The sequence below is a fragment of the Sphaerodactylus townsendi genome, linkage group LG17 (genome assembly GCF_021028975.2).
Source record: "Sphaerodactylus townsendi isolate TG3544 linkage group LG17, MPM_Stown_v2.3, whole genome shotgun sequence".
NCBI lineage: Eukaryota > Metazoa > Chordata > Lepidosauria > Squamata > Sphaerodactylidae > Sphaerodactylus > Sphaerodactylus townsendi.
This window is the reverse complement of record NC_059441.1, coordinates 18160849-18175914: the sequence shown is the minus strand read 5'-3', so window position 1 is coordinate 18175914 and position 15066 is coordinate 18160849. Positions and strand designations below refer to the sequence as shown.

The 15066-nt window shown below is 48.8% G+C and overlaps 1 protein-coding gene across 3 annotated transcripts in view; it reads right to left on the bottom strand.

Annotated features, from left to right (window-relative positions):
- The window catches only part of PDE8A (phosphodiesterase 8A), a 148005-nt gene extending 134130 nt beyond the window's left edge, over positions 1–13875 (bottom strand). For all 3 annotated transcript variants that reach the window (XR_007243243.1, XM_048481819.1, XM_048481820.1), the window contains exon 1: positions 12316–13875. Coding sequence is in view for 2 of the 3 variants with exons in the window: in XM_048481819.1 (XP_048337776.1) it covers positions 12316–12540 (225 nt within the window). In the remaining variant the exon portion in view is untranslated. The remainder of the gene's footprint in view (positions 1–12315) is intronic.
- Between the last annotated feature and the right edge of the window lie 1191 nt (positions 13876–15066).

Here is a 15066-nt window from a genome sequence, read left to right as displayed (position 1 = left end):
AAGTGGCAGAGCAGGGAATCAAACCCGGCTCTCCAGATTAGAGTGCGCCTGCCATTCACCACTACACTACACCACACCAGTAGAAGGTTCAATCCACAGCATCTCCAGTTAAAAGGACCAAGGAGTCAGTGATGTTAAAGGCCTCAGTGTTGAGACCCTGGAGAGCAGCTGCCAGCCTGAATGGACAATACTGCTTTTGATAGACCAAAGGCCTGGCTCAGTATAAGGCAGCTTCATATGTACATGTACAAGGAGCGATCAGTTCTATGAGATCCACTCAACAGTGTGGCTGCCGTATCTGAACCAGCCGGAGCCTATGGAAGCTTTCAGAGGTCACCCAAATAGGGAGCAATTTCCCTTGGAACGAGAAGGCCTAAAGACATCTGTGCTGTACCGTGGCCAACAATGGAGCAGTTTCCCTTGGAACGAGGCATGCATCACCAGTGCAAGAAGAGGAGGAGTTTCAATTTATTCCTCTCCTCTCCTGTACGAAGAAGGCAACTTCCCTTCCTGTCCTCCCTCCACAACACACTTCTTGTGGGATAGGTGGGGCTGGGAGAGTTCTGAGAGAACTCAGCCCCAGGTCACCCATCAGGAAAGGGTTCAAATTTGGCTCACCAGATCAGGGTCTGCCGCTCATGTGGAGGAGTGGGGAATCAAACCCAGTTCTCTAGATTGGAGCCCACCTGCTCTCAACCATTACAGCAAGCTGGCTCTCCACAGGTGATCGCAGGCAGGTGTGCACTCACCCCCAGGCCAAGGTGATTTGAGCCTATTTCATTTAGAAGGATAAGTACACCTAGGTCTGTACTGTACGGTGGCCATACTTTTTCTGCTGTGAGTCTTATTTCAAAACACTGTCTTGTAGTGCGGATAGGACAGGGCCATGTGGAGGAATGGGGAATCAAACCCAGTTCTCTAGATTGGAGCCCACCTGCTCTTAACCATTACAGCAAGCTGGCTCTCCACAGGTGATCTCAGGCAGGTGTGCACTCACCCCCAGGCCAAGGTGATTTGAGCCTATTTCATTTAGAAGGATAAGTACACCTAGGTCTGTACTGTACGGTGGCCATACTTTTTTTGCTGTAAGTCTTATTTCAAAACACTGTCTTGTAGTGCGGATAGGACAGGGCCATGTTCAAGAAACATCTCAGGGTCTTCATGGGCCACTCACAGTCTCTTTCTTGTGAGGATAAAATGGAAGGAGATCCGTAGGAAGACTCCTGGGACGCTGTATGCAATAAATAGGTTGGCCAGAGCCACCATGGTGTAATGGTTAAGAGCGGGTGGATTCTAAACTGGAAAACCAGGTTTGATTCCCCACTCCTCCACCTGAGTGGCAGAGGCTTATCTGGTGAACTAGATGTGTTTCCACACTCCTACCTTCCTGCTGGGTGACCTTGGGCTAGTCACAGTTCTTCAGAACTCTCTCAGCCCCACCTACCTCACAAGGTGTCTGTTGTGGGGAGAGGAAGGGAAAGGAGCTTGTAAGCCATCTTGAGTCTTTTTATTGGAGAGAAAGGTGGGATATAAATCCTAACTCCTACTCCTCCTCTTCGTCGTCTTCTTCTGTGTACCACCTCTTCAGCACAGAAGCCAAAAGGGGAGAAAAAACAGGTATATATACAGGTGTTTTGCTTAAATCCTTGTGGGAATCCACAGCCGGCATTCCCTTAAAAAGCCTGCACAATATCAACATAGGCCTAGGGAATATTGACATTACATTTAAAGGGCTACAAAACCCAAAAATGGCAATCTTCATTCTTGGCCTGGAAAAGAGAGCAACCCAGAAGGAACAAAACCCCAAAGTCAGAGGAGACAATGTGTATGTGTGTGTGTGGGGGGGGCGGGGGGGGGTTCCTAGAATTAGCATCATTGTAAGGTAAGTGCATCTGTACAGAAATCTCTGCCGTGAAGGAAATGTCCCCTCTCTGTGCGGCAGAGCAGCAGCCGACCATCGGCCAACGTATGAAAGTGTCACAAAACTCATTTTACTTTTTTTAGGTCGCAAATTATTTTAATGGTGACATTTAGCCATGTTTGCTATTATTATTTTTTTTTAAAAAAAAAAACCCTGTAGTCTAGTAAATGTTGTACGTTGTATGACTACTTCAGTTGGGACGGGGATGTTAAACAGAGAATTTGGAGAAGGGGAAAACTGCTCTTTAAACATTTCCCCTCCCCATTAGAAACGGAAGGTGAATATCTGGAAACCAAAGCTCCTGGTTTATAAAACACTAAGCTTTTGCATAATGGTGAGTGACAGATTTACAGATTGTACAAGGTGGGGGAGGGCGGGAAAAGGCTCGGGAGTTTAATTTCAGGCCAAAAGTTCAGTCCGCAGCAGAGAAAAGAAGATCTGGAAGAATGTGCACGTTGGAAACACGGCTATTTAATTAATCTCCATCCTGCAAAGCTCATATCATCATAATTTATGAGCCTTGGAGGCTGTAAAAAAAAATTTTTTTTTCCAGAAATGGAACAAGGAAGCTAAAGGCAAAATAAATCAGTGGGTTTCAGTCCCAATGCTTCAAGCAATCCAATTGTTATCTGGATGGAACACAGAGACAGGGAAACCCTCAGGGCAAGACGGGTTTCACAAACGGTGTAAAGGGTATGTGCAGATAGGGGTGTTCAAGGCTAGGCTGTTAGTAAATTTGGAGTCAAGCCTTCCAAAAAAAAAAAAATCCTTGGTATTTTGCATGCTCAGAAGTCCCAGGTGCAAATACCTCATTTTGCATAGACGGAAGTTCCAGGTGCAAATCCCAGCATCGCAAAGGACCGTAAAGGATCATAAAAGTCTTACCGTAAATATTGCAAAAGAGCCTACCTGGAACTTTGGAGATCCACCAGCTACTCAAAAAGGAGACTACTGAGACAGATGGACCAATGGTCTGACACAGAATAAAGCAGGGGCGTACCACCCAGGGGGACATATGGGGTCAAATGTCCTTGGGCTATGGCTATTTAGTCATGTGGGGGGCAAAAAATTCCCCCCCCCATGTCCCTTCTCCTCCTTCCTCCTGCTGTGAGGTACTGACCACCACTGATCAGATTTTGTAAGTTGGTGTTCTATAATGTGATGGTGATTTTGAAATGACCTGGTGCCCGAAAAGCGTTGTTTGGTCTTGGTGGGGGAAGGCGGCTGCCCATATGGGGGGGGGGGGGGGACACACACTCAGATTGTGCACCAGGCTACATTTTCCCTAGAGACACCTCTGCCAGTGAGGCAGGGCATGACAGAGGTTTATAAAACTATGTACGGGGCAGATAGAGTAGACAGAGAGACCTTTTGCTCCATCTTGAAGAGATAGGAAAAGTGCAGAGAAGGGCAACGAGGATGATTGAGGGACTGGAGCACCTTCCTTATGAGGAGAGGCTGCAGCGTTTGGGACTCTAGTTTGGAGAGGATACGTCTGAGGGGGGATATGATTGACGTCTATAAAATTATGCATGGGGTAGAAAATGTTGACAGAGAGAAATGTTTCTCTCTTTCTCACAATACTAGAACCAGGGGGCATACATTGAAAATGCTGGGGGGAAGAATTAGGACTAATAAAAGGAAACACTTCTTCACGCAACGTGTGATTGGTGTTTGGAATATGCTGCCACAGGAGGTGGTGATGGCCACTAACCTGGATAGCTTTAAAAGGGGCTTGGGTGGATTTATGGAGAAGTCAATTTATGGCTACCAATCTTGATCCTCCTTGATCTCAGATTGCAAATGCCTTAACAGCCCAGGTGCTGGGGAGCAACAGCCACAGAAGCCATTGCTTTCTCATCCTGCATGTGAGCTCCCAAAGGCACCTGGTGGGCCACTGCGAGTAGCAGAGAGCTGGACTAGATGGACTCTGATCTGATCCAGCTGGCTTGTTCTTATGTTCTTATCTTCCAAAATACTAGAACTTGAAGACACGCAATGAAGTTGACGGGTAGTAGATTCAGGACAGACAAAAGGAAGTGCATGACGAATGATTAAAAAGTGGAATTCCCTGCCAGAGGACGTAGTGATGACTATCAGCAAAGATGGTTTTAAAGGGGGAATAGATAAATTCAGGGAGGTGAGGCCCACCAGTGGATACAAGCCACAGTAACTAAAGGGAGCATCCACGTTCACAGACAATGAGCCTCCAAAGACTAGTGCTAGGAAGCAACACTAGGGCCTCAACTTATACGCCCTGTTGTTGACTCTCCAGAGTTACTGGCTGGCTACTGTGTGAGACAGGATTCTGGCCTACATGGACCACTGGTCTGGTCTGGGCAAGTTCTTCTTACATTCTTATGCTCTGAGCCCTGCCCAGATCCCCAATTACACTGGACTTATCGGAACAGCAAGTAGCAAATTGATGTCTCTTGCTTTCTTATTCATTCGGCAAGCGATCTGCTCAAATATTACACAAAGGTGTCCCTCATTAAGTCCTGTCAGCTCCACTAGCTGATTTGCGAGATGACGTTAAGGCTACCATGGTAGCAACAAGTGGATGGAACAGCTGGCTTTTGCAGCTCTTTGCTATGTGGTATTTTAATTGTCCTAAACTCAGGAGCTTAATGTCCTTTTTTTTTTTAAATTATTGGAGCAAGGATCCTATAGTAAAACACCCTAGATTGCTATAATAGTCTCCTTTCATTTCTAGAATCGCTTCATCAGTATAGGCAAGAGAGCTACCATTGAGAAGAGAAGATAATGGGGGTTGAGTGACATTTGACACGGGAGACCACCCCCTCCCATGTGCCATCTCGCGAGAAAAACAGTGAAGGAAACTCGTCCGCAGAGGTGGGATCCAGCAGGTTCTCACAGGTTCCTGAGAGTAGGTTACTAATTATTTATGTGTGCCGAGAGGGGGTGACTAATGGGTGATTTTGCCACGTGATTTTTGCCTTAGTTACGCCCCTCCTCTCAGCAGTAGCGTGCAGAACTTGAAGCAGTCTAGCAGGAGGTGCACCGGCGTGCGTGGCAGCCTGCGCCTGCGTGCATTCGTTTCCCGCCCAAGGACTGGCGCAGCGGCTGCGTCCTTGCCACAGCCCCGCCCCGGAATGCCTGGCCACGCCCCTGGAATGCCCCACCCAGCCCCATTGGCGCTACGCCACAGTTTGAATCCCACCACCATGGGAACCTGTTACTAAAATTTTTGGATCCCACCACTGCTCATCTGAATGGCCTAAGTAGTAGCAGCAGTCGGCTCTCCTGTTTCTCTCCTCCCCTGGGAAGATGAGGAAGCTTTTCAAAGAATCCAGTCCAGGTGGGGACAGGACCAAGTTAAATTTCTGCTGCTGCTGGTGGTGGTGGAGAAAACTGCCATCAAGTTGCAGCCAACTTATCGTGACTCTGCAGGCCTTTCAAGGCAAGGAACACACAGACGTGGCATGTTGTCGCCTGCTTCTGCACAGCAACCTGGTATTCTTTGGAGGTCTCCCATCCAAGTACTAACCAAGTTGACCCACTTCATACTCTGTCTCACCAAAAGCAAAAAGCACACTTATAAATTCATCTGCCTCCACTTCCTTCTCCTCCAACCCCATGCTGTCCCAAACACCAAGATGGGCCCATCCCTCCAAAGCCTCCCCCCTTCCCCAAATTTTAAGTAGGACTCCACGGAGCAGTGGCATCAGCCCTCCCCGCACCACCCCAGACACCAAGCCAAGCCTGGCAGGACAGGACATAACAGTGAACCAATGTGATGCAGTGGTTAAGAGAAGGCGCACTCTAATCTGGAGAACTAGGTTTGAGTCCCCGCACTGCCACTGGAGCTGTGGAGGCTTATCTGGTGAACTAGTTTAGCTTGTGCGCTCCAGCACATGTCAGCTGGGTGACCTTGGGCTAGTCACAGTTCTTCGGAGCTCTCTCAGCCCCACCTACCTCACAGGGTGTTTGTTGTGGGGACAGGGAGGGAAAGGAGATTGTAAGCCCCTTTGGGTCTCCACACAGGAGAGAAAGGGGGGATATAAATCCAAACTCTTCTTCTTCTTCAAACTCCTCTTGAGATAAATAATTCTTCTGCACCGCTGTACCTGGTGCAATTGATTGGTCCAATCACACCCCATGTAAGGATTAGGGAAACGATCCTTTCCATCTCTCACCCCCAGCAGAAAACATGTGGACAAATGAAGGGGCTTGGACAGATTTATGGAGGACAAGTCAATTTATGGCTACCAATCTTGATCCTCTTTGATTGCAAATGCCTTAACAGTCCAGGTGCTCGGGAGCAACAGCCGCAGAAGGCCATTGCTTTCACCTCCTGCATGTGAGCTCCCAAAGGCACCTGGTGGGCCACTGCGAGTAGTAGAGAGCTGGACTAGATGGACTCTGGTCTGATCCAGCTGGCTTGTTCTTATGTTCTTATGGCCAAACAAATGGAATGTGCAGACACATCTCAGGAAGCTTATAGATCAGGGGTCTGCAACCTGCGACTCTCCAGATGTTCATAGACTACAAATCCCATCAGCCACTGCCAGCATGGCCAATTGACCATGCTGTCAGGGGCTGATGGGAATTGCAGTCCATGAACATCTGGAGAGCCGCAGGTTGCAGACCCCTGTTATAGGCAATATTTCTGGGGCCAGGCGTCTCTAATTAATTTCTCTCTCACTGCTCACTTGCAGCATTCTCCTAGCACGTAATTTGGCAACGACTGCCCTGACATGGCTCAAACATTTTTTAAAAAACAAGCACATGGTACTTACTCGAATGAGTAAGTTTCTAAATGTTTGCTCCATGTCAACAAAGCGTGCCGCATTCAACCCAGAATCTAATAAAAAGTGGCCACCCCCTGATAGCAAAGCATTTTGGCCTAGGAAGAATACAACAGTAGCAACCGAGACGTTCGAAATGTTTTGTTGTGGGAAAGCATCGACTCAGTGGGAGCCAAGCTTTGTGCAAGAGGTTTGACGTCACTGGAAAAAACGGGAGGGAAGAAGGGTGAGGAGGATTCAGAGCAACTGCGAGGCAAAGCGCAAGAAAGAAAAGGGTGGAGAGGCTGGAGGGGAAAGAGGAATCGCCAATGCGGAAGAACTTTCTGCAGAAAAATGCCTCCCCGCACAACCACCCAGGTGTTTTGAAGGGACAGAATCTTCAACTCAAGCCAGAAGGTACAGCAATACCACATTTGCAGCGACAAACGTTGATCCTGTAACACTATCAAACAGCAACAACGTTTTGCGTGTCAGTGAATTAATATGACTTTTGTATGCGGTTCCCTCTCCCGTGGCAAGAGCCCCACTCGGCAACGGACCCGGTCGGATTATAAATCGGCACGTAAAAACCCCATTCCATTTTTTAAAAAATTTAATGAGATGAAAGAATCAAAGAGCACTCTGAAAAAAAGTAAAAGGGTTTCTGGAGAATTGGGGGGAAAGAGTTGTTAGAGATCTGTGGGATTCACTGCCACTGGATGACCACAAGAACAGCTGTCTTCGAAAGATGGTTAGATAGAGCAAATATTTATCAATGGCCCTTTCCCCACTTACCTTAAGCCCCGCACTACTCTCCGAAAGTAGCGCGGGGTCCCACTGCACTCCCCACGTCAGGGGCGGCAACAGCACAGCCGCCCCGACGCTGCTGCTCTTGCGCCTGCTCAGCGCGCGGCATCCCTGGCTCTGGCGAAAACGGCGCCTTTGGATGACCCCGCGCTCGTGGGGACGCCCAGACGCGCGTTAGGGATGCCGCGCGCTCAGAGCAGCGCGCAGCGACGGCAGCAGCAGGAGAAGTGGGGAAAGGCCCATTGTTTACTATCACAAGAGAAACATCTAAATTCAGAGACAGTAATCCTGAATCCCAGTACTATGAGGCAATATCAGGGGAAGGCCTCAGCCTCTGGGCTGCTTGCTGGCCCTCCATGGCAACCGGTTGATCACTTTGAGGAACAAGATGCTGGATTAGATAGATTACTGGTGATCCATATGACATGCATCGTGCATGATACTAGTATAAAGAGAGCCAGCGTGGTGTAGTGGTTGACCTTGGGCTAGTCACAGTTCTTTGGAGCTCTCTCAGCCCCACCCACCGACATAGGGTGTTTGTTGTGGGTGGAGGAGGGAAAAGAGATTGTAAGTCCCTTTGAGTCTCCTCACAGGAGAGAAAGGGGGGATATAAATCCAACTCTTCTTCTACGTATCAATTTCTTTTAGGATGCCTTGACTTTTCGGCTTATGAATAAAGTATCCTGTTGGACAAGACTAAAGATCCATTCTAATTCAGGACTCTGTTTCTAGGAGAAGCCATCAGACGGACGTATCCAGCAAGGCTAAAAGCAGGATGTGAAGTCAAGCACAGCCTTCCCCCTTCGTCCCGAGCAACTGTTACTCAGAGGTATACTACCTTTAAACAAGGGGGCTCCGTTGAGCTGCATTTCCCTGCAGAAGTAGCCACTCCAACACCTTGTGACAGTCAATCCATTCCAAAATATTATTTTAAAAATCAGTACATTTCCCCCTAAACATGTTAATAAATTTGTCTGATCGTAGACGTGACCCAAATGTTCTTCTGCCTGCAAAATCTGAACAAAACTTCAACTTCAGGAAAACAACTATTTCGAACCGTTACTATTCTGAGATGTTCAGGTTGAGAGACGATGTGAAATACAGTCTGACAGCAGTAACGTCATGGATTTAAAAACAACCTCCCAAAAAGCAATTATCTACCACCTGGCCAAGAATGGATTATCTGGCAACACACACACACACACACACACGCACCCCGATGCTAAATTATTAGATACAGAACAAATCTCAGTGGCCGACTTGCAATATGTTATTTATGTATTCATCCTATTTTATGGCTAGATTTATTGCACCCGTTTGTCAGGTTTTTAATGCCAAGTCATGGTGCTATTGTAAGTGAACAGTCTATTCTGCAATCATACGTGCGGCTGACATGCACTGAAAATCCTATTCGAGTCGGGGGGCCTGGCCCACGATCAAAGGGCACAGCCCTTGTAGCTGTTCAAACCCCACATTGGTGTTGAATCAGGGATATACCTGCTCATTCGACAATTTTCTTTTGCAAAAGGACATCGTTTTTATTCACTCTAGTGCTGGTTTTGATGCCAGTCGATGAAATCCTGGTTTAAATCATAACCAGACCAAGAGAGAAAAGATGACGTCGGGGCTGGTAGCGGCAACTGTATCCGTACCTATGAAGCTGAGCTCGGACTGGGAGCCGCTTCCCGAATGTCAACAGGAGAAGGTGTTTTTTTTTTTAAAACACTGGCCTGCGGACAGACTGCTTCCAAGTGCCAGAAACTGAAGTTAGGAGGTTCTGCATGTAACGATCTACTACTGAATCCCATGCAAGCAGCACCTCAGAAGTATAAATTGCTGTTCCCATAAATGTTAAATAATAGTGTGATGCATTCTAACAAAACTACAGCCTTTTCTCCCTGCCATGTTCAATTTTAGATAGATAGATTAGATTAGACAGATTAGATAGATAGGAAGGAAGGAAGGAAGGAAGGAAGGAAGGAAGGAAGGAAGGAAGGAAGGAAGGAAGGAAGGAAGGAAGGAAGGAAGGAAGGAAGGAAGGAAGGAAGGAAGGAAGGAAGGAAGGATGGATGGATGGATGGATGGATGGATGGATGGATGGATGGATGGAGAGAGGGGGGAGAGAGAGGGGGAGAGGAGAGAGAGAGAGAGAGAGAGGATGGCGCAGCATTCAGTCCAGGAATGTCTCAGTAAGAAGTAGGCATAAGATGGCTTCTTCTATAGAGCATCACCCTTCACAGCTATTGTTTAAGTTGCAGGCAGGTTTCAATCAATTCATTCATTAATTGAAATTCATGGGATCAACTTTAAATCTGTCTGTAAGTGGGCAGCAGGCCCAAACAGTGGCCGCAAAATAGGGCCGTCAATGCAAGATAAATCGGATGTTAAAACAACTTGTTGAAAATCAATTTAGATACCTTCAGCACACAATGGAAGAAACCCTTCTTGCAATCAAACAGTGGTTTTCCTTCTAGTTTAACTGCATTTAGCCACGCTTGTGTAGGGATGTGGGGGGATTTTAAGAACCAAGAAGATTTCAGACCTTGCCGCCCTTTTCATAAATCCGAGGGACTTTCTGACCCAGTATACTAACAAGAAGCAAAGGTCTAATACATTGATTGCAGAGTTTCACACAGGACACCCTGCCTTTTTGGACACAGATCAATTTTGCTTTGTAGCCCCTCCCTAATTCCCTGAGTCTTTTGTTTATCCATTCTTCCTTTTGCCAAGCTGTCTTTTATTTCTTCACATATATATAAAAGCTAAATTTAGGGGAAAGAAACTGAAGTCACCAACATGCCTCTGAATTCCTTGTCTGTCCTGAGGTCCAAAGTGATTACTGCTGATTAGCATATTTGTGTTTCTGGCCCAAATTGCCAGTTCAATTGAATCCTATGCACATTTACTAAAATGCAAGTCCAACTGAGCTTAATAGGGTTTACTCCCAAGTAAACATGCATATTATAGACTTGTCTGAAATTCACACCAAATAAATGCGCCAATTTCTTTGGAACTTTCTCCCATAGGAGGTTATTATAAAAGGAGCACAGTTTACTGTATCCTGAGCAAGGGAGCACAGACGTCAGTTGAGGCTTGCTTCCTGGGAGAAATATTTACAACCCAGATCAGAGGCCTTTCCTCGCCGGTTCCCTCCCATTCTTGTTTTATTGCAGTTACGCATTTTAGCAGCCTACCCTAAACCCTTCGTATCTGACCAAGGGATCTTTGACTCTCAGAAGCTTATATACCCTGAAACCCTTGTGGTCTTTATGGTATTGCTGGACTTGAATCTAGCTGCTCTAAACTCAGTCACAATGGCAAGACAAAATAGGTAATTTAAACCAGAGACAAGTTACACTGAATCAAGTGGATTACATTTTCATCCACATACAGAGTGCTGGATTCAAATCTTTACTAAGCATCAAATATATCTATAAAACTGCTTCATGCTAAGACACGCCATCTTCATGCTAAGACAAGTCCATCTTGTTCGATTCGTTTCTTTTACTATGACTTGCAGACATCTCCACTGTCTTAAGCACAGAAGAGTGATTCTCAATGCTGGCTACCAGAGATCTTTCGAATGGCCAACACTAGAGATTGAACCTACTCACACAACAACAGCCCTGCCAGTGAGGCCCAACCCTTCTCATATTACACCCATGACCAGCTAGCAACACATTCCCTCTCAGTCTAACCCACCTTGCAAGAATGTCGTAAGGTTAAAATAAGGAAGGAAGTCATCTATGCCCCCATGAGTATCTTAAAGGAAAGCGTTACAATAAAAACACAAATAGATTGTATTCAATCTAGTCTCACCAAAAATCAACAAGACCTGCTTTGTCTTACGCATCAGAGAGTTGTATAACTTGGGTTTTCAGGGGTTTTTTTTAATGTTCTTGCACTACAGTCTAACAAGGTTGAGGACAGTAAATCTTTGCCTTGGGGCTGGCATCACCATTTCCATTTCAATCTTTTTATATTTCCTTGTCGGAATTCCTTACTCCTAACAGTATGTCCCTCAAGAACCAAAAGGCAAAACCCAACCTTCCTCTTAATCTGGCTTTGATCGTCCTATTCCTAAACACTTTTACTTGGAAATGATACTGGCTAGTTTGCTTGGAACATCCTTTTGACAGATGTGTGTCTCTGTTCTCACCAAATGAGAACTACATCCTATAAAATTGCCAGTCTCATCTTGGTACAAATCTCTTTTAAATTTACTTAGAATTAAAACTGCACGGCCTTTCCCCCCCCCCGCCCCCCATTAATCATTTTCTTGCATATTCTCTTTCCCATTTTGTACACTAAAACCCACAAAGGTCAACAAGTCATGATTCTGTCTGCAAATCAGAGCCTCACGCCAATGTCCCTATCAGATCTGTTTCTTCTTAGAAAGGGGGCCGAAAATAAACTTTAGCTTATGCAAATAAACCTGAAAAAAAATCAGGGGGTTGTGTAGAACCAAAGCTAACCAGAGAGGTAGGTTGCTGGGAGTTTACACCGATCAGTATCTTCTCACACTGCGGCTAGCTGGCACGTTCAGGCCCAAGGGTGTTCAAGTACATACCCGAGCAGTATTATTTGATATGCACGCCGAACTTTTTCCTTCGGCCCCAGGTCCTCAAAAGCCAAAGAAAGATGGGGAAAGGATACCAATCGGAAAAGCCCGTTTCAGGTTGCGGCAAAGGAAGGAACCTACAAACAGGTCACCAGCCAGGCCGGTCTAAAATCAGCCCATCACAGGCCGCGGCGTCTTGTAGGGTATGAAATCAAAGCCACATCTCAATAGTTCCGCCGGTTCTCCACCCCACACCCCAATTTTGAAAAAGAAATTACCTTCACACTGGACTTGCCGGCCTGAGTCTCCACTTCCATGCTCCGCTTATCCTTCTTGGAGGGGTTCGTCCTTAATTTGTACGTGGAGGTGTTGGAGGATTTAATGAATAATCCAGAGACAGGGTGGCCCTGTTGCGGTTGCGAGGAGTTCGAGTCCTCCAGCTCTTTGTTGCTGTGGTAGACCACCCTGCTGTCCGAGATATGGATGCTAGGAGCGCAGCCCATGTTGGCTCTCCGTGATGCTGAAAGCAACTTCTCTCCCCCCCCCTTTCCACTTGTGGGGAAAAACCTGTCCAGATCTTGCTTTCCTTAACAGTTTGTATCACCTTCCTGGGCCCCGCTCCACATGGTCAGCTACCTACAGTTGCCACATCCCTTCCTCAGAAGAAACATGGTGCATTCTTGCACAGGGGAGGGGGCGTCTTTCTTGATCTCAGCCTCTGCAAGTTGAGGCTGGGGAGTGACAGAAGGAAGGGAAATAATTGGGGGTGGGGGTTTTCAAACGGGAATCAAAAGTTTGACAACTTCACATTGGGAAGGGAATATTCGTGGATGGAAGGGCAGGCCAGAGAAAGGGGTCTAATCTCCTCTCCCTTGGACCTTCTTGGATTAAGAGGAGGTCAAACCCACCAGTTTCCCCGATGGCCCCATTTCTCCCGAGCTTAAAAAAAACAACCTCCCGACTGGAAAACACATTTTTTCTCACGCGCCTTTGTAATAAAACGCAATCCAGGAGGAGGGGGTGGGTGGGGTGTCCTACTCCCTGCCCCCCAAGCCCCCACCCCCTACCTTGTGCGCCCCACCCTTCCTCCCCCCTCCTCCCAAACCTTTCCCTTCCTCCAAGAGCCAGCGATTCAGACAAACGCAGGGTCCAGCAGCTGGTCTCTTCCTGGCTAGGGGAGAGATCCTCCAGGGCTACACAGCAATCCTCGGCAAGCGTCGGCGCAACTCCCGTCCGCGGTCCTCCGCCTTCCCACCAGCTGCAGCCGACCTGCTTTCCAGTCCTAGACATTCACACGTTACTGCGCCTCTGTTTGCGATCGCAGCTTCGGCAGGAAGGGGTTTCTAGCGTTTCTCCTTCTGCTTTCCTCTCTGCAGGAGACGCCTCCCAGCCAAGCCAAGGCGCAGCAGCGATCTCCCCGGGGGGGTGGGGAGGTGGGCAGAGAGAGAGAGAGAAGCCCCGATCTAGCACATCCTCGCCCAGGAAGCCTCCGGGGGTGGAAGAGGAGGGACCTGCGCCAGAGATGCCCTGGCCGAGGAAGGCACCCGGCCGGCTGCAGGCACCAAAGTTGAGCAGGCTCCGGAGGAAACGCTGGAGCGCCGCTGGGTCCCCCGCACGGTGCCGGTGCCGGTGCCAGGCGAGAGCGCGCGCCGGAGTCCACCCTGCTGCACCCAAGGGCGCAACCGGAGAGAAGGCGCCGGGTGGGTGGGTGGGTGGGGGCCCTCGCGGTCCCGATCCCCCGCAGCCTGAGCCCCCTCCGGGCTCCCCAGCTCCGTTGGCTTTGCAAAGCCTTCCCACCCCCCAGCTCGCCTCGCTCTCCCGCAGCCGCCCAGCCTCGCCACCCCCTGCACGCCTCCCCCCTCCCTCCCGCCTGCCCCGGCCTCCCCCTTTCCAACCTCCCCGCCGCCCCCACCCCCCACCCCCCCCCAAAAAAAGGAGGAGGCGAAGAGGAGGGGGAAAGATCTGCTCGGGAGTTTTGACAGCGGCGGAGGCGGCGGCGGAGGCGCAGCCAATAAAAGCCCCCGCCGGCGCTGACCTCCAGCCTTTACTGGCGTCAATGCAAATGAACGGCGAGGGCCAATCTGCGGCGGCTGCCGGCCGAGGAGGCAACTTCGAACTGGCGCCGCCGCTTCTGCTGTAGTAGCGCCACCGCCGCGCCGGCAGCTGCTCCGGCCGGGCCCAAAGCGCCCTGGCGCACCGCCCGCGTCCTGCAGCCTGGCTCACCGAGTAAGTGGAAGGTGCCGGGGCCTCGCTGCCCCCACGGGTCTGCCCCTCCGCCAAGGGGGCGCTGCCCGGACAGAGCGAGAGCCACACATCGCCCTGACTTGAGGCTCATTCCGCACATGCAGAATAATGCACTTTCAAACTGCTTTCAATGCTCTTTGAAGCTGTGCGGAATGGCAAAATCCACTTGCAAGCAGTTGCGAAAGTGGTTTGAAAACGCATTATTTTGCATGTGCGGAAGGGGCCTTGGTCAGCCCAGGCTAGTCAGACCTCGTCCGAAGTGGTGGCATGGTGGTTAAGAGCAGGTGGATTCTAATATGAAGAACCAGGTTGGATCCCCCACTCCTCCACCTGAGCGGCAGAGGCTTCTCTGGTCAACCAGATGTGTTTCCGCACTCCTACATACCTTGGGCGAGTCACAGTTCTCTCGGAACTCTCTCAGCCCCACCTACCTCCCAAGGTGTCTGTTGTGGGGAGAAGGGAAAAGAGCTTGTAAACCACCTTGAGTTTCCTTACAGGAGAGAAAGGTGGGGTATAGACAGTGGTGGGGTCCAAAAATTTTAATAACAGGTTCCGATGGTGGTGGGATTCAAACAGTGGCGCCGCCGCACACACGCACCTCCAGTCCCTGTTGGGCAGGGAGGTTGCTTTAGTAACCCCTTCTCGGCACTCAGAAAAAATTAGTAACCACTTCTAGAGAAGTGATGAGAACGGGTTGGATCCCACCTCTGGGTATAGATCCAAACTCTTCTTGATCAGGGTTAGCCCAGGCTAGCCAAACCTCGTCCAAAGCTAAGCAGGGTTAG